Genomic DNA, 23,132 nt, shown 5'->3' with positions numbered 1-23,132 from the left:
GGATGATGCTATCCATACCAGGTTTCCTCTCTATGGATAGATGATATAATAATAATAATGAAACATGACCATAATATCTCCCACCTGGGACCTCCCAGGGTTGAAAATATGAAAGTTGGGGAGCCCATAGTTTTGTGAAGGAACTAGCCACATCACTGACTATCCCTGTTATGATTCACCGAAGGGGAGGTGTGTGGTCGTGACCAAAGACTAGGGCTAGGTTCAGATTGCATTTTAGCAGTCCGTTAGACGGACATAACGCGGTGTAACGCAGTCCATTAACGCTGCCATTTAGCTCTATTTCGGGCGCATCGCTAGAGATGTGCTGTCATTGAGTGACCTTACCTGGGACGCGGGCTGCAGCTTTTCCGCGTCCGTCACTGCTAGCACGGATAGCGCATCTGCTAGCCCTATCTGCGCTAGTGATACGACATATCGGCACTTGCGTTAACAGCCGCCCGTTAACGCATGTATTGAACGGGCTGCTGTTAACGCAATGTGAACCCGGCCTTACTCTGATCAGTGCCTGTCCTGGGGCCCGGTGCTGCCGTTCACTACTGTTACCGCTCCCCAACCCTGCGACATCCGGTTTAGTACATTTCTCCCCTTTGTGATTGTACAGATTATATTGTTTGTTCCCGTTTTTGTTCCTTCTTGTATATTTTTATAAACACTGCCTACTTTTCTGGATTAAATAAAGTGACTTGCAAAAGTATTCCCCCCGACCTTCCGCAATTTTTTTTTTTTACCTACTCTGTTACACTACAGCCTGATTAATAAATATTTTGGTAATCAGATTTGTGTGTGATACGTCATCACTAAGGCCCCTTTCACACACCATTTTTTTTTTTTGTCGTCGGTTTTGAGTTTTGAGAAAACAGCAAAAGTTGCCGCCGGAGCCGTTTTTTTTTTTTTGTCTCATAGACTTGTTCTAGCGATGGATGGTATCACGTTTCATCCGTTTTTTGCCGGATCTGTCAAAAAAATCATTTTCCGGCGTCCAGAGAAAATGGATACAGGAACTTTTTTGTGTCCGTCAGGAAAACACCGTCCGTCATTTGCTATAATGGAATCCTATTGCGCTGGATCTGTCAAATGATGAAATCCGGCGACTTATTCCGTGTTTTTTGTTTTTTTTTTTGTTTGTTTTTTAAACTAAGCATGCGTTTTCCATTCTTGGTCTCTCTTGGACGGATCCGTTTTTCTTTTGTTTTTGTTTTTGTTCTGTTTTTTTTTCAAAATTCACCGGATTGAGCCTGACTGCAAAAACCTGATGTGTGAAAGTAGCACTAAGTAGTCCAAGTTGGTGAAGTAAGAAAAATAGAAGGCTTAAATTAAACTTATGGGATAAAACAACTTGTACTTATGTACATATGTATTCACCCCTTTTGCGATGAATCCCCTAAAAATGCCATGTGCAAACAATTCCCTTCATAAGTCCCATGCTTGGTGACAAAACCTCAGTCTAAGTGTCACACGTCTGTATATACCGTATCTTCCTGTAAGGTTACAGAGGCTGAAACACCATTAACAAGAGGCACCACAAACCAAACACCACCATGATGACCAAGGAGATCTCCAAACGTGACCAGGGAGACCTCCAAACTCCACCTCGAAGACTGGGGAGACCTCCAAACTTCACCACGCAGACCAGGGAGCCCTCCAAACTTCACCACGCAGACCAGGGAGCCCTCCAAACTTCACCACGCAGACCAGGGAGACCTCGACAACTTTGTCCCTGATTTGTTTTGGTTTATAAATAATATCCCAGTCTCTGATAATCTCCCTATGATAATCATAGAGTCAGCACAAAGACCAAAGATGACCCTGAAGGAGCAGCAGAGTTCCCAAGCAGACGCTGGAGCATCTGTCCCTACGACCACAATGATCACATAGAGGTGGCCTTTATGGCAGAGTACTTCACAATAAAAAGAGAACCAAATATTCACAGTTGTCGGCATCTTCTCTACATGAATTAATGCAAACTCTTTAAAAAATAAAAAAAAACAACCCCTGAAATTCCAGGTTGTGAGGTAGCAAATCACAAAAAATGCCAAGGGGGGTGAATACTTTGGCATGCCACTCCATAATATTTAATAGCTTTTTTCCTTTTGCTCTGTAAACCGCGCCCCTGAAGATTGGTGGTGACAGCTACTAGTTCCTGTGGATCCTGTTATTGTGGATTTAGCAGTGACTGTACCAGGGTGTGTGTTTTTGTATATATTCCATATGTTGGAATCGGAGGTGTATATACCATACGCTCACTGTGCGATCCCCAATAACCGGCCTAGTAGTGGAAACGGCCTCGTCAGTCAATGGTGTAATTATCCTGAAGATTAGAGGCAGCGGTGGAGACGTGTTCTGACAAGCCTGATCCCCTGTACTGTTCAGGAACCGTGTGCGTTTTTAATCTTTTCTTTGCTGATTTTTGTCTTTCACTTGTAGGAAGGAGCGACTGGGAAAATTGAGTATGAGCAAACCGCTCTCCGGAGCCTCCGACCGCAAGACCAGCTTCTTCGGGAGAAGGTAAAACGTCATTATAGGGTAACTGAGCTCAGCCGGCCATTGGGGGTGAGGTCCCCCGGCGGGCCATTGGGTGTGTAGTCACTCCTGGCAGGCCGTTGGGGGTGAGGTCCCCCGGCGGGCCGTTGGGGGTGAGGTCCCCCGGCGGGCCGTTGGGGGTGAGGTCCCCCGGCGGGCCGTTGGGGGTGAGGTCCCCCGGCGGGCCGTTGGGGGTGAGGTCCCCCGGCGGGCCGTTGGGGGTGAGGTCCCCCGGCGGGCCGTTGGGGGTGAGGTCCCTGGCCGTGTTTTCAGTGACCTGTGGTAACGATGTGTACCGTACATTTCTCCTCTAGGAGCAGTAATAACAGGAACAGTCAGTATGGGGTTTTTGGTGCCCCTGAGAAGATTAAGGACCCCCGACCTCTACACGATAAGTCCTTCATCCAGCAGTGCATCCGACAGCTGTGCGAGGTGAGTGTCTTCGGCCTGAGTTATATCGCATCAGATCACGCTGCCGGCCATGTGGAGAGTCTGACCTAAAAAGCCGCCCCTATGCGATCCTGTGTATAATGGGTCCCCCCAATCAGGTGGCGCACACACAATTATTACTGGCTCATAAGGGGAAGGTTGGGCTTTTTCCTTGCCCTTCGCTGAGCCTCTGTAAAAACTAATGTAAAGGGGCCCAACCTGCTGACAGTTTCCTCCTGTGTTACATTATGCATCTACATGTGAAGTAATATGGACAAAGGCAAATCCAAATCCAGTATGCGACATTTTATTTATATTACTCACTTATATAGCGCCATTAATTCCACAGCGGTTTACGTACACTATTGGCTCTGTCCCCATTGGGGCTCACAATCTAGAGTTTATGACATTTATTGCTATTGGTGGACTGGAGGCAGCAGAGGGCGACGGAGCCGTGTATAGTCAGGCTGTGACACGGAGGGATCGGCCGTGCTGAGTGCTCCGCTCCCTGCCTGACACATGGCGGTGTACATAATGCGCGGTCGTGTAAACCGCACCCTGAAGCCATTCGCTGCCTGTAACCGGAATCCAATCACGGTATAAAAAACTCTAGATAGTGATTCTCTTGTTAGTGTGTATAATTTATCTTTTATATTCCATGTGTTGGAATTGGAGGTGTATATACCGTACGCTCCCTGTGACTTCCCCAGTACCCGGCCTAGTAGTGGAAGCAGCCGCGTCCATCACTCATCAGGCAATGGCGCGATTGTCCTGAGGCTGTGCCCACGGTGCGGATTTGTGCGCGGATTTTTCGCACAGTTTTTGCAAAATCCGCATGTAAAACGCACTGCGGATTTCCAGCGGGTTTTTTTTGTTTGTGTATTCCAGCTGCGGTTTTACACCTGCGGATTCCTATTGAGGAGCAGGTGTGAACCGCTGCGGAATCCGCACAAAGCATTGCCATGCCGCTAAAACAGCGCAGCGTTTCCACACTGTATTTTCCGCACCATGGGCACTGCGGATTTGGTTTTCCATAGGTTTACATGGTGCTGTACAACGCATGGAAAACTGCGGCGGATCCGCAGGGCCAAATCCGCAGCGTGTGCACAGAGCCTGGCGGTCGGAGGCAGCAGTGGGATCTGTGTGATTTCCCATGTTGGTTCCCTGACGGATGTTGGGGGGGTCTCGCTGGGCGCTCTGTGGGGTCTCCTCCCCTCCGTCTCACCCGTCTCCTTTCTTGTTGTGTTTTGCAGTTTCTCAATGAGAACGGCTACTCGCAGACCCTCACGGTGAAGTCCTTACAAGGCCCCTCCACCAAGGATTTCCTCAAAATCTTCGCTTTCATCTACAGCTTCATCTGCCCAAACTACGAACTCCCTGATTCCAAGTTTGAGGAGGAAATTCCTAAAGTGTTCAAAGAGCTGGGGTGAGTGCGGCCCCGGATCACACCCTATTAAAGGGCCAGTACCTGTGGTCGGTGCTGAGTCGTTGTGGGTTTGGGCCAGTCTTTATGTCATGGGTGAGACTCCTATACTCCTCTCCGGTGGCCAAAATCAAGGTGAACAATATGATGTCAGACAGCTTTCAGCTTTTTAGAGGTACAAGGCAGGGGTGCCCGTTGTCCCCGCTGCTATTTGCTTTGGCGGTGGAACCACTGGCAGCGACTATCAGAAGGTCTCAAATGGTGAAAGGGTTTTTATATGGGAAGATGGAGGAAAAAATCGCCTTATATGCAGATGACATACTGCTTTTTCTTGAGAGCTCTGGGGAACCATTGAGGAACGTAATAGCATTAATCGAGAGATTTGGGCAAATTTCAGGGCTAGTTATTAATTGGGACAAATCGAGCGTTATGCAGATAGATAGAGAAGTGGATTGTACAAGGGAGGTGGAAGAAGATACAAAATTAAGGGTGGTCACTCAGTTTAAATATTTGGGGATTCAAGTAACTCTTCCCTTAACTAGATTTGAGGAACTTAATCTCGAGCCTTTAGTAACTAAGATACGCACTAAGATCTCAGCTTGGAGTAAGCTAAATTTGTCAGTGGTAGGAAGAGTAAATCTCCTTAAGATGGTGGTGATGCCTCAGATCTTGTATGTCCTACATAATTCTCCGGTATGGATCCCGATGAGAACATTCCGTAAGCTGAGATCGTTATTCGGAGAGTTGGTGTGGGGAAAGAAGAGCCCGAGGATTAGGCAGGAGACTTTGCAGAGACCCAAAGATGAGGGGGGGCTTGCGTTACCCAACCCATGGTTATACTTTCTGGCTGCACAGAGCCAACATCTTAGGGGATGGGGGAAAGGGTTAGAGGAAGAAATGGGTCACAGTAGTCTGGTGCATATCAGCGGGGTGTGGCCCTTGAGTTTGGGTCTGGAATCAGGACTATTTAGGAAATTGGGGACTGGTTGTCCCACCATGAATTTAATTCATAGAGTATGGCAGATGCTGAAGGGAATTGGGGGATTCACGGAATTTTCACCTATCTGGGATAACTCATCTCTTCAAGAATTTAACCATATGGAAGGAATGGGAGAATGGAGGGAAAAGGGTATTAGGCTATTAGGACAACTGATTCCCAATGGGAGTCTTAGGTCTTATGATGCCCTCCAGCAGGAATTTCAGTTCCCGGGGTTGAAATGGTATCAATATAGGAGAGTTCAGCACGCTTTTCAGGCACAGAGGAAGAGGGGGCCCATAGTGATTCAGAAGGATCTCATGTTAGACTGTATACTAAATAATAATGGAACAAAGGGGGCTATATCGGAAGTATATGGGGATTTACTACACACATTTTTGGAGGATTACCCGATTAAAGCTAGAGAGAAATGGGAGGCCGAACTGGGGGAAATAGACGATGACAAATGGGGGTCTATTCTGGAATACATTCCTAAATTGTCAATGAGTGAGCCTGGGAGACTGTCGCAACTGTATGTGGTTAATAGGGTCTATAGGACACCTGACTTGTTGTTCAAAGCCGGAGTGAGATTGGATTCTGAGTGCCCTAGGTGCACTCAGACTGAGGCGGGTATGCTGCACATGTTGTGGGGGTGCCCCAGGCTCTTTTCGTATTGGGTAGCAGTGTTGAACCAAATTGGGGTGCTTTATGGATGTGCGGTTCCCAGGGATCCAGTGGTTTGTATACTTGGGTATGTGGAGGAGTTGTCGGCCGATGAAACTGCCAAAATGGCAATAGCTAGATTGCTCTTCGTTGCAAGGAAAGTGATTGTGAGATACTGGATTAGGGAGGAACCTCCAACCAGACGAGAGTTTGTTGCACAAGTGAATCATATTGTCCAGCTCGAAAAAAGCATCTATACCAAGAGGAATAGGATGGGGTTTTTTCAAAAGCTATGGCAGCCATGGCTAAATGGGAATGATTAAGAGGTTGTGGAAAACAATGTTAATAATGCAATATGTAATAAAGAAGATCTTCTTGGGGAGGAGGGGGGGAAGTTGGGGTTGGTTATCTGAGGGAGGGAGGGGGGAGAAGGGGTATATTTTCTTGTTAAAATAAAAAACACAAATGCACCTTGTTGTATAAGTAGATAACATTTATTATGATCAATAAAAATTTATCTGATTAAAAAAAAGGGCCAGTGACCTGAAGTAAACCAGCGGACATACGGTGTAATGTCTGGGGGTTATATCAGTACTGGAGCGTTATAAGAGGGGCTGATATCACTCATACATTGGGGTCCATCTTTCCTGGTTGAGGTTGGAGCTTTGGTCTCATTATTAGTGTAGTCTTGGACTGACCGGTCTGGAGACTTTCTTCTTCTCCTGTTTTCTGATTACTTTCTTCTTGCTTTCCATTTTCCTGTGTGTTTTTTTTTTTTTTTTTTTTTTAAGTCGGATCATTTTTTTAAACTTTTTTTATTGTGAAAAATATTACATTCACATTTTAATTTTGTTTTTAGAAACAAAACTAAATAAAAAAAAAAAAAAAAAAGCACGCACCTAAATCCTTAGGAACCAAATAAAGCCTGTTCCTATGATCTATCATGTTGTTTTCTCCTTGGCGTCCTCCAGTTTTCCTCCATGAACACAGATGTGAAGGATTACCGTCGGATGGCTCGCGTATTGCGCCAAGAAGTAGAGAATGGAGGCGTTTGCGTGTAGTTATCGAGGACCCTTAGGCCGGGTTCACACTGCGTTAGCAGCAGCCTGTTCAGCACATACGCTAACAGGCTGCTGTTAACGCAAGTGCCAACGTTTGCATCGCGCTAGCGCATCCTCTAGCTCTATCTGCACTAGCAGTGATGGACCCGGAAACGCTGCAGCCCGCGTCTCCAGGTCCGTCACTCAATGACGGCACATCCCTAGCGCATGCCCATTGTGGGCGTGTGCTAGCGATGTGTCCGACATTGCAGTCAATGGCGGCCTTAACGGACTACGTTACACCGCGTTTATGCCGCGATGTAACGTAGTCCATCTAACAGACTGCCAGGAAGCAATGTGAACCCAGCCTTGGGAAGCACTCACTTTGGGTCTGTGACTTGGGGACCTGAGATTTCACAGGTCCATGCCGGAGATGTACAGACGTCGGTCACGGTGTCTCCGGCTTTCCCATGCAATCCCCGCCGTAGTTCCCTATTGTTCCCATATCTTTATACATTGTTATGAGGATGTTTCTTTTTAATGTGTTTTCCTTTTCATACATAAGACATTTTAGTTTGGATTTCAATTCTTCTATTGTTGGGGGATTTTTATATGCAGTGTCGCGCTATAGGGGAGTCCGAATCCAGCGCCCCTCCCCCGGACCAAGGACCAGATTCTGGGTCCCAGCGGTGCGTGGACTCCGAGCACAGATTTTATCAAGTCAACTTCCCCCTTAAATAGGCTGCCCAATGGTCATCTGTACGACCACCTCCAATAATTATCCTATAAGATGGGAAGCAACAGACACGTAAAAGTAAAAAAAATTGTACTTTATTAGACAGTGTACAAGATAAACTAGAAGTGTCACACAGCACCAAGGTAATCAGTAGTTATAGACCCATAATTGATATGTGGTGGCAGATAAATTACACGACCATTGTAAGGGGCAATAATAAAGTGCTACGTGCGTAAGAGCAGACGTTCAGTCTCGGAAGAACTCGCATAGACGGGCATCACATGGGGAATAGTAATACATTCTCTGTCAAGTTGGGAGAGTTCCCAGAATGTGGCAGCACACCTCCTCATAGCAAAAAGCATGGAGTCCAAGGACAGATACACCCTCTCCTAATAACTGAGGAATATAAAGGTCCTAAGGGGGAGCAGAGTACAGGGCAAGGTCCAGAATTTACCTGATACTGGGAGGTGACAGACCCCAACGCGCGTTTCCCCTCAGCTTCTTCAGGGGACGTAGTTCCCATTGTTCACACACTCCCACATCATGGGCATTAAGTGAGCATCATTTTTCCCACATCTTGTACACATGTCAACTCTTATGCCAATTTTAAATGGGATACGTGGGGTCTTATGTAATCTGTGAATAAGAAAGATTTGGGACAGCCTTTGTGATGCGGACAAGGATAATGTAGGAATTAGATCCGGCACCCCATTGTTCCTCACATAGGGAACCCACATCTTATATACAGTGGGGCAAAAAAGTATTTAGTCAGTCAGCAATAGTGCAAGTTCCACCACTTAAAAAGATGAGAGGCGTCTGTAATTTACATCATAGGTAGACCTCAACTATGGGAGACAAACTGAGAAAAAAAAATCCAGAAAATCACATTGTCTGTTTTTTTAACATTTTATTTGCATATTATGGTGGAAAATAAGTTTCTTTATCGCCTCTCATTGGGGGACACAGGAACCATGGGTGTATGCTGCTGCCACTAGGAGGCTGACACTATGCAAATAAAAAAAAATTAGCTCCTCCTCTGCAGTGTACACCCCACCGACTGGCATTATACTCTTCAGTTTAGCTTAGTGTCAGTAGGAGGTGGACACGGGTCTTTCATTAGACCCTTATCTACCTCAATGTGCGTCGTTTTCTTTCAGTTTTCCTCGGAGGGATACAGGGTGAACAGTCACACCTGTAGTCCCACAATGCGGACTATGAGTACGGTGTGTACTGCCATCCCGTATCCTCATAGATCCCTCTCCAGGACCAAGATCCTAGCACACCAGCGTGCTCAGAAGTCCGGTCCTGGCTCCGTCCCCCACCCACTCGCCCACCAGAGCCTGTCGGTTGGAGGAGACGAGGACGTCCATCAGCCCTAGATGTCTCACCCTCTTTTAAGGTTAGTACGGCGTGGGATGTGTTTTAGGTGAGTATTTCCCCTATCCCATCCCAGATCCTTGTTAGGGGGGGGATTCTTGTTAAGGGCTCCCAGACGGTGACCCTCTCTTACCCGGTCATCGCCTGTATCCTTGCGGCGCGGTCGATATTTTATCGGATCCAGCATTTTCCCCATTCTGCAAGGGCCTTCTGCTCCAGCGCGGGGCCCTTTTCTGGCCGCAGCGCTCTCACCCGTGACCAGGCACAGTCCTCAGCGCAGCAGCCCTGCAGTCTATCGCGCTGCTTATCGCTGCAGCGCATTGCTCCGGCGCCGCAGGAGGTGGATCTGCGGCGCCCTTCAGCGGCGCAGCCTAGCAGGCTGCGGCGCCTGTGCCGCCAGCCTCCCGTCGCGGCGCACTGCTCCGGCGCCGCAGGAGGTGAATCTGCGGCGCCCTTCAGCGGCGCAGCCTAGCAGGCTGCGGCGCCTGTGCCGCCAGCCTCTCGTCGCGGCGCACTGCTCCGGCGCCGCAGGAGGTGGATCTGCGGCGCCCTTCAGCGGCGCAGCCTAGCAGGCTGCGGCGCCTGTGCCGCCAGCCTCCCGTCGCGGCGCATAGTTCCGGCGCTCTATCCCGGCGCCGCGGCTCGTTTCCCGGCCGCCGGTTCCTAATTTAGGCCCCGGCTTCGGCCGGGGCCTACTTCCGGTCTTCGGATCTGTCACTTCCGCTTCTGCGGGCGGGCTTTTTCCCGCCCGACATACTATGACCTGCCCACCGGCGCCTCTGCGACTAGCTCCGCCCCCTTCCTTGTGGGACACTCGTCTGGTGTGAGCATCGCTTCACACCACAGCAGCAGCCCTTGCAGTGCCTCACGCAGCGCGCCACGCTCCGTCGCCCGCATCTTCTGTGAGCTCAGCACCAGGGGTTTTCTCCACCAAGGACAAGTGGGACATCTTCCAGGACCGGGTCCGTAAGTAGCTGCACTGCAGTCTGACACCCCCCTCTGCCCACTGTCCCCTAACCAACTGGCATCTTCAGGGTCCCTCAAAATGTCTTCCTCTAAAGGGGGCCGCTCTCGCCCCCCTACTTCTTCTTCATCTACTACCTTAGTCACGTACTTTGCATGTTCGTCCTGTAACAGCAAACTTCCCTCAGGTCAGTCCTCCCCGCTGTGTCAGTCCTGCAGCAACCCGATTGCTCCCACCGCCCAGGATCCCCCGGCTGTTCCGCCCGAGAGTGATCCCCCCATCCCAGGCTGGGCCGCTTCTCTGTCACAATCGGTGGCCGATTTAACACGGGTGTCTCAAACCCTGGTGTCCGCGCTGGATCGGTTACCCCTGCAGACCCCTGCAGTGGCCAGCGGGTCGCAGGAACCGCCGCCCGAGCCCTCCTTGATTAGCCACAAAAGGTCCAGACAGGAACGTCGGTCTGAGTCCTCTTCGCGTTCCATCTCGCCGCACGGTCCTCCCCCGCGGTTGGTGTCGCACCGTTCCTCCTCCCCTGAGTCAGGCGAGGCTTTATCTGATGCGCCCTCAGAGGAGATGTCGGAGTTGGATCCTAGCCAAATCGCCACCATGAGTGAGTCGGTCCAGAACCTCATTCGGGCTATAAACCAAACCTGTGGCATTAAGGATCCCTCTACGGAACCCGCAGATCAGGCGGTTTCGTTTAGACGGGCCAAACCACCTTCAAGATTTTTTGCCCCTCATCCTGAATTCGAGGAAATCCTGGCCAGAGAGAGAGAGAATCCGACCAGACGTTTTCAGAGGGGAAAACGCCTGGGGGTGTTATATCCTTTTTCACCAGATCTTACCGCCAATTGGACGGTCTCTCCCTCGGTGGATCCACCTGTGTCCAGGCTGTCCACCAACACGGTGCTCCCACTGTCCGGCGGAGCGTCTCTGAAGGATTCTAACGACAGAGTTATAGAATCCTTCGCAAAATCTGCCTTCGAAGCGGCTTCAGCAGCGCTATGCCCGGCCTTTGCTTCCACTTGGGCCTCAAAATCCATCTCAAAATGGGCCAAGGATCTGCGGCGAGGTATCCTGGACGGGGCTCCTCCCGCGCAATTAGCGGAACTTGCCAACCAGATTTCCCACGCTGGTGAATACCTGGTTTCCGCCTCCCTGGATGTCGCCTCTTGTGCGGCTCAGGCTTCCAGCAATGCCGTTGCCATCCGCCGGACCGTTTGGCTCAAGGCCTGGCAGGCGGACTTGTCCTCCAAAAAGTCCCTCACTAGTCTGCCCTTCCAGGGCTCTCGTCTCTTTGGTTCCCAGCTGGACCAGATCATTAAGGACGCCACTGGGGGCACAAGTTCTCTTCTCCCCCAGGCTAAACCTCGTCGCCCTCCTCCTAGACGGCAGTTTCGCTCGTTCCGGCCTTTTCGTCGCTTCGCTGCGTCAAACTCCTTTTCCCAGCAGCAACAGAGGCCACAGGCACGTCAAGAGAAGAAGGCGGTGTCCTTCAGGCCCACTCCGTCCTGGCGTCCTCGCTATTCCCAGGGTAGATCGTCCAGGCCCAGGACTGGAAGATCCACTTCCGCATGACTCTCGGCAAGACTCCAGCCCAACTCCCAGGTTGGGGGGCCGTCTTCTCCGTTTCAGGGACGTCTGGATTTCCGCAGTAGAGGATGCATGGGTCAGGGAAGTTGTGTCTTCGGGATACAAAATAGAGTTCGCCTCCCGACCCAGAGATCGTTTCTTCCAATCTCGTCCTCCAAAAGATCCCGCTTTGGTTCCGGGCTTCTTCGCAGCCATCGCTTCTCTGCTCAAATCCGGGGTAATCGTTCCCGTCCCAGAAAAGGAACGGTACACGGGTTTCTACTCGAACCTCTTTGTGGTACCGAAAAAAGACGGCAAGGTTCGTCCCATTCTGGACCTCAAATTGTTGAACAGGAGGGTTCGCCTGAGACACTTCAGGATGGAATCCCTTCGTTCAGTAATTGCTTCCATGGAGGCTCAGGAATTTCTATGCTCTATAGATATCCAGGACGCCTACCTACATGTTCCAATATTTCCCGGACATCACCGTTTCCTGCGCTTCGCAGTGCAACAAGATCATTTTCAGTTCGTCGCCCTGCCGTTCGGTCTCGCAACCGCGCCAAGGGTGTTCACGAAAATCATGGCGGCGCTGATGGCCATTTTGAGAGTCAGAGGCTTGGTTCTGTTTCCATACCTCGACGACATCCTCATCAAGGCTCCGTCCTTTGCTCAGGCCCACGAAAGCTTGTCCATTGTTCTCGACACCTTATCCCGTTTCGGATGGCTGGTCAACCGGAAGAAGTCCTGCCTTATTCCTTCTCAGCGCATCATCTTTCTGGGCATGCTCTTCGACACTCGTCAGTCCAGAGTCTTCCTTCCCAAGGACAAGAGATCCACCCTTTGTCGGGACATACTCTTGCTCCAGGGTCCTCGGCCTCCCTCCCTCCGATCGGCCATGAAGGTTCTGGGGAGGATGGTAGCTACCTTGGAAGCGATTCCCTTCGCCCAATTCCATTCTCGACCCCTTCAGCAAGCCATTCTGTCTCAGTGGGACAGGTCGGTCTTCTCCCTGGATCGGCCGATCAGACTCTCCTTTCGGGTCAAGCGGTCTCTCAACTGGTGGCTGACGTCTCCTCTCATCTCCCAGGGCAGGTCCTTCCTTCCGGTTCACTGGCAGGTGGTGACAACGGATGCCAGCCTGATCGGCTGGGGTGCGGTTTTTCGCCACCTGACGGTTCAGGGCCGTTGGTCGCTGCAGGAGTCCGCGCTGCCGATCAACGTCCTCGAAATTCGGGCCATCTTTCTGTCCCTCCGCCATTGGGAAAGGATTCTCAGGGGCCTTCCAGTCCGGATCCAAACGGACAATGCCACGGCTGTGGCATATGTCAACCATCAGGGGGGGACTCGGAGCTCCTTGGCCCTTGCCGAGGTGTCCAAGATCCTCCTTTGGGCAGAGGCAACGGTTCCGGTGATATCCGCGGTGCATATCCCCGGCGTAGAAAACTGGGCCGCCGACTTCCTCAGCCGCGAGGGTCTCGCGGCAGGGGAATGGTCCCTGCATCCGGAGGTTTTCCATCAGATTTGTCTTCGATGGGGAACTCCGGATGTGGATCTCACGGCGTCTCGGATCAACAGGAAGGTTCCACAATTCGTCTCCAGGTCACGCGATCCTCTCGCAGTGGGCGTCGATGCTCTGGCCATTCCTTGGTCACAGTTCGAGCTGCCCTATCTGTTCCCACCCCTTCCATTACTTCCCAAACTGTTGAAGAAGATCAAAGCGGAAGGGGTGCCGGTCATCCTGATCGCCCCGGATTGGCCCAGGAGAGCTTGGTTCGCGGAGCTCGTCAACCTTCTCGCGGACGCTCCCTGGTGCCTTCCAGACAGGCCCGATCTGCTGTCCCAGGGTCCGATCTGCCACCCGAATTCTCGGTCGCTCAGTTTAACGGCGTGGCTGTTGAGACCGCGGTTCTAAGAGCGTCCGGCCTTTCGGACCGGGTGATTCACACCATGATTCAGGCTCGGAAGCCTTCGTCTTCCAGGATCTACTACCGCACCTGGAAGGCCTACTTCCGTTGGTGCGAGTCCAACCGCGTGCCGCCTATGGTTTTTTCCCTGCCTTCTCTTTTGGCCTTCCTTCAGGCAGGACTGGATTCGGGCCTGGCTCTTAGTTCCCTGAAGGGTCAGGTCTCTGCGCTTTCCATCCTCTTTCAGAAGACCTTGGCCTCTCGGCCACAGATTAAGACCTTCTTTCAGGGGGTAGCCCACGCCGTTCCGCCGTACAGGGCCCCTGTGGAGGCATGGGACCTAAACCTGGTACTGGACGTTTTGAAGGTTTCTCCCTTTGAACCTCTTAGGGAGATTCCTCTATCAGTTTTATCTTGGAAGGTGGCCTTTCTTGTGGCCATCACGTCCATTCGCCGCGTTTCCGAGCTGGCGGCACTGTCTTGCCGCCCTCCGTTTTTGGTCATTCACCAGGACAAGGTGGTCTTCCGACCTCCACCTTCTTTTCTTCCTAAGGTGGTTTCCACCTTCCACCTCAACGAGGACATTGTTCTACCTTCCTTTTGTCCAGCTCCGACTCATCCTCTGGAGCGATCGTTGAACAAGCTGGACCTAGTCAGGGCAGTGAGGATTTATCTGGATAGAACATCCTCTTTCCGGAAGACGGATTCATTTTTCGTCATTCCTGATGGCACGCGCAGAGGCCAGCCGGCTTCTAAAGCGACTATTGCTCGCTGGATCAGAACGGCAATTTTGGAGGCTTACCGGGTCAAGAACAGAGTGCCCCCTCCTGGGATTAAGGCTCACTCTACCCGGGCAGTCGGCGCCTCCTGGGCGGTGCACCACAGGGCTTCCGCCCTACAGCTTTGCAAAGCGGCAACTTGGTCTTCCATCCACACGTTCGCCAAATTTTACAAGGTCCATACCTACGCATCGGCGGACGCCAGCCTAGGCAGAAGGATCCTGCAGGCGGCAGTGGTGAGTCCTCTGACCTGATGGAAGTCTGTTTTCCCGCCCTTGGGACTGCTTTGGGACGTCCCATGGTTCCTGTGTCCCCCAATGAGAGGCGATAAAGAAAACAGGATTTTTGGTTGCTTACCGTAAAATCTGTTTCTTGAAGCCTCCATTGGGGGACACAGCTCCCTCCCAATGTTTTCTGTTGTTATCTGTTCTATGACTGTTCTCACGTTACAGTTCTCAAGTTTGTGGTTATGGTTTTTTTTAACCTTGTTTCATTATCTCCTACTGCTTTCTCACTAACTGAAGAGTATAATGCCAGTCGGTGGGGTGTACACTGCAGAGGAGGAGCTAATTTTTTTTTATTTGCATAGTGTCAGCCTCCTAGTGGCAGCAGCATACACCCATGGTTCCTGTGTCCCCCAATGGAGGCTTCAAGAAACAGATTTTACGGTAAGCAACCAAAAATCCTGTTATTTGGTCAGAAACAAAATTTCATCTCAATACTTTGTAATATATCCTTTGTTGGCAATGACAGAGGTCAAACGTTTTCTGTAAGTCTTCACAAGGTTGCCACACACTGTTGTTGGTATGTTGGCCCATTCCTCCATGCAGATCTCCTCTAGAGCAGTGATGTTTTTGGCTTTTCGCTTGGCAACACGGACTTTCAACTCCCTCCAAAGGTTTTCTATAGGGTTGAGATCTGGAGACTGGCTAGGCCACTCCAGGACCTTGAAATGCTTCTTACAAAGCCACTCCTTCGTTGCCCTGGCGGTGTGCTTTGGATCATTGTCATGTTGAAAGACCCAGCCACGTTTCATCTTCAATGCCCTTGCTGATGGAAGGAGGTTTGCACTCAAAATCTCACGATACATGGCCCCACTCATTCTTTCATGTACCCGGATCAGTTGTCCTGGCCCCTTTGCAGAGAAACAACCCCAAAGCATGATGTTTCCACCACCATGCTTTACAGTAGGTATGGTGTTTGATGGATGCAACTCAGTATTCTTTTTCCTCCAAACACAAGTTGTGTTTCTACCAAACAGTTCCAGTTTGGTTTCATTAGACCATAGGACATTCTCCAAAAACTCCTCTGGATCATCCAAATGCTCTCTAGCAAACTTCAGATGGGCCCGGACATGTACTGGCTTAAGCAGTAGGACACGTCTGGCACTGCAGGATCTGAGTCCATGGTGGCGTAGTGTGTTACTTATGGTAGGCCTTGTTACATTGGTCCCAGCTCTCTGCAGTTCATTCACTAGGTCCCCCCGCGTGGTTCTGGGATTTTTGCTCACCGTTCTTGTGATCATTCTGACCCCACGGGGTGGGATTTTGCGTGGAGCCCCAGATCGAGGGAGATTATCAGTGGTCATGTATGTCTTCCATTTTCTAATTATTGCTCCCACTGTTGATTTCTTCACTCCAAGCTGGTTGGCTATTGCAGATTCAGTCTTCCCAGCCTGGTGCAGGGCTACAATTTTATTTCTGGTGTCCTTTGACAGCTCTTTGGTCTTCACCATAGTGGAGTTTGGAGTCAGACTGTTTGAGGGTGTGCACAGGTGTCTTTTTATACTGATAACAAGTTTAAACAGGTGCCATTACTACAGGTAATGAGTGGAGGAAAGAGGAGACTCTTAAAGAAGAAGTTACAGGTCTGTGAGAGCCAGAAATCTTGATTGTTTGTTTCTGACCAAATACTTATTTTCCACCATAATATGCAAATAAAATGTTAAAAAAACAGACAATGTGATTTTCTGGATTTTTTTTTCTCAGTTTGTCTCCCATAGTTGAGGTCTACCTATGATGTAAATTACAGACGCCTCTCATCTTTTTAAGTGGTGGAACTTGCACTATTGCTGACTGACTAAATACTTTTTTGCCCCACTGTGTGTATATATATATATATATATATATATATCTATCTCTACTATATAAAGCTGAATGTGTGTGTGTGTCCGGGATTGGCATCTGCACCGTCGCAGCTACAGCCACAAAATTTTGCACGGTCACACGTCTGGACCCCGAGAGCGTCATAGGCTATATTGTGAGGCGAAATTTTAACCCCGCGCGTTCCAATTCACCAAACAATTTTGCCCCTATCTACATAATGGGGAAAAAGTGAAAGGAAAAGTGTTGGAGGCATCGCAGCTACAGAAACAAAATTTTGCACAGTCACACGTCTGGACCCTGAGAGCGTCATAGGCTACGTTGTGAGGTGAAATTTTAACCCCGCACTTTCCAATTCACCAAACAATTTTGCCCCTATCTACATAATGGGGAAAAAATGAAAGGAAAAGTGTTGGAGGCAAATTGACAGCTGCCAGATGTGAACAAGGGGGACTTAAAGAATGAGAGCGATGGCGCCAAAGAGTATATACCGTACAGTTGCTAAGGTGGGACCCCGACATGGGATACTCACCACACACGGGGATATGAACACACACACAAAATGCGCCACACACTACCACGTGCTTGAACACATATACCACCCTCAGCACACATTTCACCACACATACACCAACCTCACCACATAAAAGTCGAAACACAAAAGTCGCCGCTCAAAACTCGTCACACGCAAAACTCGCCACATGCAAAAACTAGGCTCACGCAAAACTCGCCACAAGTGCAAAACTCATCTCATGGAAAACTCGCCACACGCAAAACTTGCACACGCGGAAAAATTGCCACATGCACAAAAGTTGCAACACATGTAAAAGTTGCCACATGCAAAACTTGCACATACTCAAAAGGCACCACACATAATACTCGCAACGCGCAAAACTCGCCATGCGCAAAACTTGCTGCACACAACTTGCTACACTAACCTGTCACATGCAACTCGACACAAAAAGTTGCTACACGCATGTCGCCACACAAAACTCAACACACACAACTTGACAAACGAAACTCGCCCTAAAACACACACAAGTCTGGTATTAGCCTTCAAAAATAAAAATCTGATTAATAAGCAGACAAACTACAACAATTGCACCATATAGGAAATACGGCAGCTGTCAGTCACATGACCTGTCTATTATGTGTATGTGTGAGCTAATATATACTGCCAGGGGGAGGGCTTCCTGTTGGCTGGGGATTTATCAGGCTGCCAATTTAGCTTACAAATACTGAGGTAAAAATACTGAGCAAATAACGTGCGAACGAGGTCTAATACAGGAGATCACACAGGTATATACTATATACAGGGGAGATGACACACAGATATATACTATATACAGGAGAGATGACACACAGGTATATACTATATAGAGGAGGAGATGACATATAGGTACATACTATATACAGGAGGAGATGACATACAGGTATATACTATATACAGGAGGAGATGACACACAGGTATATACTATATACAGGAGAGATGACACACAGGTATATACTATATAGAGGAGGAGATGACATACAGGTATATACTATATACAGAGGAGATGACACACAGGTATATACTATATACAGGAGAGATGACACACAGGTATATACTATATAGAGGAGGAGATGACATATAGGTATATACTATATACAGGAGGAGATGACACTCAGATATATACTATATACAGGGGAGATGACACACAGGTATATACTATATAGAGGAGGAGATGACATATAGGTATATACTATATACAGGAGGAGATGACATACAGGTATATACTATATACAGGGGAGATGACACACAGGTATATACTATATACAGGAGGAGATGACATACAGGTATATACTATATATAGAAGGAGATGACATTCAGGTATATACTATATATAGGGGAGATGACATACAGGTATATACTATATACAGGAGGAGATGACACACAGGTATATGCTATATACAGGAGATGACATACAGATGTATACTATATATAAGGGAGATGACAAACATGTATATACTGAGGTGATGAGGTGAAAATGAGAGGTGTGAGGTGAAAATGAAAAGGTGTGAGTGCAAATAGTGGAGTGATCGGAAAATGACAGATGTGAGGTTGAAATGACAAGTGTTAGGGGGGAATGAGAGGAGTGAGGGAGAAAATGAGAGATGTGAGGGGGAAAATGAAAGATGTGATTGGGAAAATGAGAGGCGTGATGGGAAAATAAGAGAAGTGACGTGCTATAACTAACCACAGATATTTACTATGCCCAGGCAACGCCGGGCTCTTCAGCTAGTGTATATGTGCGTATGTGTGTGTATATATATATATATATATATATATATATATATATATATATATATATATATATATATATACATACATACATACATACATACATACATACATACATACATACATACATACATACATACAGTGGGGCAAAAAAGTATTTAGTCAGTCAGCAATAGTGCAAGTTCCACCACTTAAAAAGATGAGAGGCGTCTGTAATTTACATCATAGGTAGACCTCAACTATGGGAGACAAACTGAGAAAAAAAAATCCAGAAAATCACATTGTCTGTTTTTTTAACAATTTATTTGCATATTATGGTGGAAAATAAGTATTTGGTCAGAAACAAACAATCAAGATTTCTGGCTCTCACAGACCTGTAACTTCTTTTTTAAGAGTCTCCTCTTTCCTCCACTCATTACCTGTAGTAATGGCACCTGTTTAAACTTGTTATCAGTATAAAAAGACACCTGTGCACACCCTCAAACAGTCTGACTCCAAACTCCACTATGGTGAAGACCAAAGAGCTGTCAAAGGACACCAGAAACAAAATTGTAGCCCTGCACCAGGCTGGGAAGACTGAATCTGCAATAGCCAACCACCTTGGAGTGAAGAAATCAACAGTGGGAGCAATAATTAGAAAATGGAAGACATACAAGACCACTGATAATCTCCCTCGATCTGGGGCTCCACGCAAAATCCCACCCCGTGGGGTCAGAATGATCACAAGAACGGTGAGCAAAAATCCCAGAACCATGCGGGGGGACCTAGTGAATGAACTGCAGAGAGCTGGGACCAATGTAACAAGGCCTACCATAAGTAACACACTACGCCACCATGGACTCAGATCCTGCAGTGCCAGACGTGTCCCACTGCTTAAGCCAGTACATGTCCGGGCCCGTCTGAAGTTTGTTAGAGAGCATTTGGATGATCCAGAGAAGTTTTGGGAGAAAGTCCTATTCTCTGATGAAACCAAACTGGAACTGTTTGGTAGAAACACAACTTGTCGTGTTTGGAGGAAAAAGAATACTGAGTTGCATCCATCAAACACCATACCTACTGTAAAGCATGGTGGTGGAAACATCATGCTTTGGGGCTGTTTCTCTGCAAAGGGGCCAGTACGACTGATCCGGGTGCATGAAAGAATGAATGGGGCCATGTATCGTGAGATTTTGAGTGCAAACCTCCTTCCATCATCTTCATTGAAGATGAAACATGGCTGGGTCTTTCAACATGACAATGATCCAAAGCACACCGCCAGGGCAACGAAGGAGTGGCTTCGTAAGAAGCATTTCAAGGTCCTGGAGTGGCCTAGCCAGTCTCCAGATCTCAACCCTATAGAAAACCTTTGGAGGGAGTTGAAATAAAATTGTAGCCCTGCACCAGGCTGGGAAGACTGAATCTGCAATAGCCAACCAGCTTGGAGTGAAGAAATCAACAGTGGGAGCAATAATTAGAAAATGGAAGACATACATGACCACTGATAATCTCCCTCGATCTGGGGCTCCACGCAAAATCCCACCCCGTGGGGTCAGAATGATCACAAGAACGGTGAGCAAAAATCCCAGAACCACGCGGGGGGACCTAGTGAATGAACTGCAGAGAGCTGGGACCAATGTAACAAGGCCTACCATAAGTAACACACTACGCCACCATGGACTCAGATCCTGCAGTGCCAGACGTGTCCTACTGCTTAAGCCAGTACATGTCCGGGCCCATCTGAAGTTTGCTAGAGAGCATTTGGATGATCCAGAGGAGTTTTTGGAGAATGTCCTATGGTCTAATGAAACCAAACTGGAACTGTTTGGTAGAAACACAACTTGTGTTTGGAGGAAAAAGAATACTGAGTTGCATCCATCAAACACCATACCTACTGTAAAGCATGGTGGTGGAAACATCATGCTTTGGGGTTGTTTCTCTGCAAAGGGGCCAGGACAACTGATCCGGGTACATGAAAGAATGAGTGGGGCCATGTATCGTGAGATTTTGAGTGCAAACCTCCTTCCATCAGCAAGGGCATTGAAGATGAAACGTGGCTGGGTCTTTCAACATGACAATGATCCAAAGCACACCGCCAGGGCAACGAAGGAGTGGCTTTGTAAGAAGCATTTCAAGGTCCTGGAGTGGCCTAGCCAGTCTCCAGATCTCAACCCTATAGAAAACCTTTGGAGGGAGTTGAAAGTCCGTGTTGCCAAGCGAAAAGCCAAAAACATCACTGCTCTAGAGGAGATCTGCATGGAGGAATGGGCCAACATACCAACAACAGTGTGTGGCAACCTTGTGAAGACTTACAGAAAACGTTTGACCTCTGTCATTGCCAACAAAGGATATATTACAAAGTATTGAGATGAAATTTTGTTTCTGACCAAATACTTATTTTCCACCATAATATGCAAATAAATTGTTAAAAAAACAGACAATGTGATTTTCTGGATTTTTTTTTCTCAGTTTGTCTCCCATAGTTGAGGTCTACCTATGATGTAAATTACAGACACCTCTCATCTTTTTAAGTGGTGGAACTTGCACTATTGCTGACTGACTAAATACTTTTTTGCCCCACTGTATATGTATATATATATATATATATATATATATATATATATATATATATATATATATCTTCTATTTCTTCCCGCAGGGGTCGTCCGGCCGTCTCCCTGCCCCCTGACGGGATCGTCCACTTGTACATTGTATCCGGAGAGCAGAGATTCTCGTCTTTTCTTCTTTCTTGTTCTTGTGTCACTAATCTATTTTCTCCTATCATCAGGCCGTATACATTGTATCTAACGTGCAGGATCCTATCTGATACTGTACAGGGGTCCCACGGCCCCTCATGTTCTCAGGCAGTGCTGGTGTGCATGTTACGGGGGCAATCCCCCTACAACACTGTGCTGCCTCTATAAAATGTATGTTGGGGGTGACCGACTCCCCTTAATTGTCTTAATGAAATCTGTTTTTCTCTCGCAGATATCCCTTTGCGTTGTCCAAAAGCTCCATGTACACCGTTGGTGCCCCCCACACGTGGCCGCAGATCGTGGCAGCTCTGGTCTGGCTGTTGGACTGTATTAAGGTGGAGACTTTTCTGTAATAATCAGTTCATGTGACCAGTCAGAAGTGTGTGTGTGTGTGGGAAGAGCTGCAGTGTAAAGCATGGGGCCGAGCCACAGCCTGAGAGCACAGGAGACCCTGCACTGGGTCATGTCCCCCCCCCCTATGGTGCAGGCAGTGACCGGTCGTGTGCCCCACGGTGAAGAGACAATAACTAAATCTCTGCTTTAATGCAAATCTCACGATTACCGACCTCTCCTCTGTCTTCACCTCCCAGCTGTCCATTGTGCTGACGAAAGACGAACACGTGTTCGAGGAGCCACAGACGTCAGAACCAAGTGATGAAGGAATCGACTTCAACAAGGTACAGAAACATCAGCGCAATACAACCTAGAACAAACAGATGATCTGCTGTCGTTCTACAGGTTACATCCTGTATTATACTGCAGAGCTGCACTCACTATTCTGCTGGTGCAGTCACTGTGTACATACATTACATTACTGATCCTGAGTTACATCCTGTATTATACCCCAGAGCTGCACTCACTATTCTGCTGGTGCAGTCACTGTGTACATACATTACATTACTGATCCTGAGTTACATCCTGTATTATACTCCAGAGCTGCACTCACTATTCTGCTGGTGCAGTCACTGTGTACATACATTACATTACTGATCCTGAGTTACCTCCTGTATTATACTCCAGAGCTGCACTCATTATTCTGCTGGTGCAGTCACTGTGTACATACATTACATTACTGATCCTGAGTTACATCCTGTATTATACCCCAGAGCTGCACTCACTATTCTGCTGGTGCAGTCACTGTGTACATACATTACTGATCCTGAGTTACATCCTGTATTATACCCCAGAGCTGCACTCACTATTCTGCTGGTGCAGTCACTGTGTACATACATTACATTACTGATCCTGAGTTACATCCTGTATTATACTCCAGAGCTGCACTCACTATTCTGCTGGTGCAGTCACTGTGTACATACATTACATTACTGATCCTGAGTTACATCCTGTATTATACCCCAGAGCTGCACTCACTATTCTGCTGGTGCAGTCACTGTGTACATACATTACATTACTGATCCTGAGTTACATCCTGTATTATACCCCAGAGCTGCACTCACTATTCTGCCGGTGCAGTCACTGTGTACATACATTACAGTACTGATCCTGAGTTACCTCCTGTATTATACCCCAGAGCTGCACTCACTATTCTGCTGGTGCAGTCACTGTGTACATACATTACAGTACTGATCCTGAGTTACCTCCTGTATTATACC

General features: G+C 48.2%; 1 protein-coding gene across 1 annotated transcript in view; it reads left to right on the top strand.

Annotated features, from left to right (window-relative positions):
- NDC80 (NDC80 kinetochore complex component) overlaps nucleotides 1-23,132 on the top strand; it is a 40,362-nt gene that overhangs the window by 6,117 nt on the left and 11,113 nt on the right. Inside the window, exons 3-7 of the mRNA XM_069760510.1 lie at nucleotides 2,446-2,526; nucleotides 2,856-2,973; nucleotides 4,224-4,396; nucleotides 21,752-21,854; nucleotides 22,110-22,196. Coding sequence (XP_069616611.1) covers nucleotides 2,446-2,526; nucleotides 2,856-2,973; nucleotides 4,224-4,396; nucleotides 21,752-21,854; nucleotides 22,110-22,196 — 562 coding nt within the window. The remainder of the gene's footprint in view (nucleotides 1-2,445; nucleotides 2,527-2,855; nucleotides 2,974-4,223; nucleotides 4,397-21,751; nucleotides 21,855-22,109; nucleotides 22,197-23,132) is intronic.

This window comes from Ranitomeya imitator, chromosome 3 (genome assembly GCF_032444005.1).
Source record: "Ranitomeya imitator isolate aRanImi1 chromosome 3, aRanImi1.pri, whole genome shotgun sequence".
Lineage (NCBI taxonomy): Eukaryota > Metazoa > Chordata > Amphibia > Anura > Dendrobatidae > Ranitomeya > Ranitomeya imitator.
This window is presented reverse-complemented; position numbering and strand designations above follow the sequence as displayed.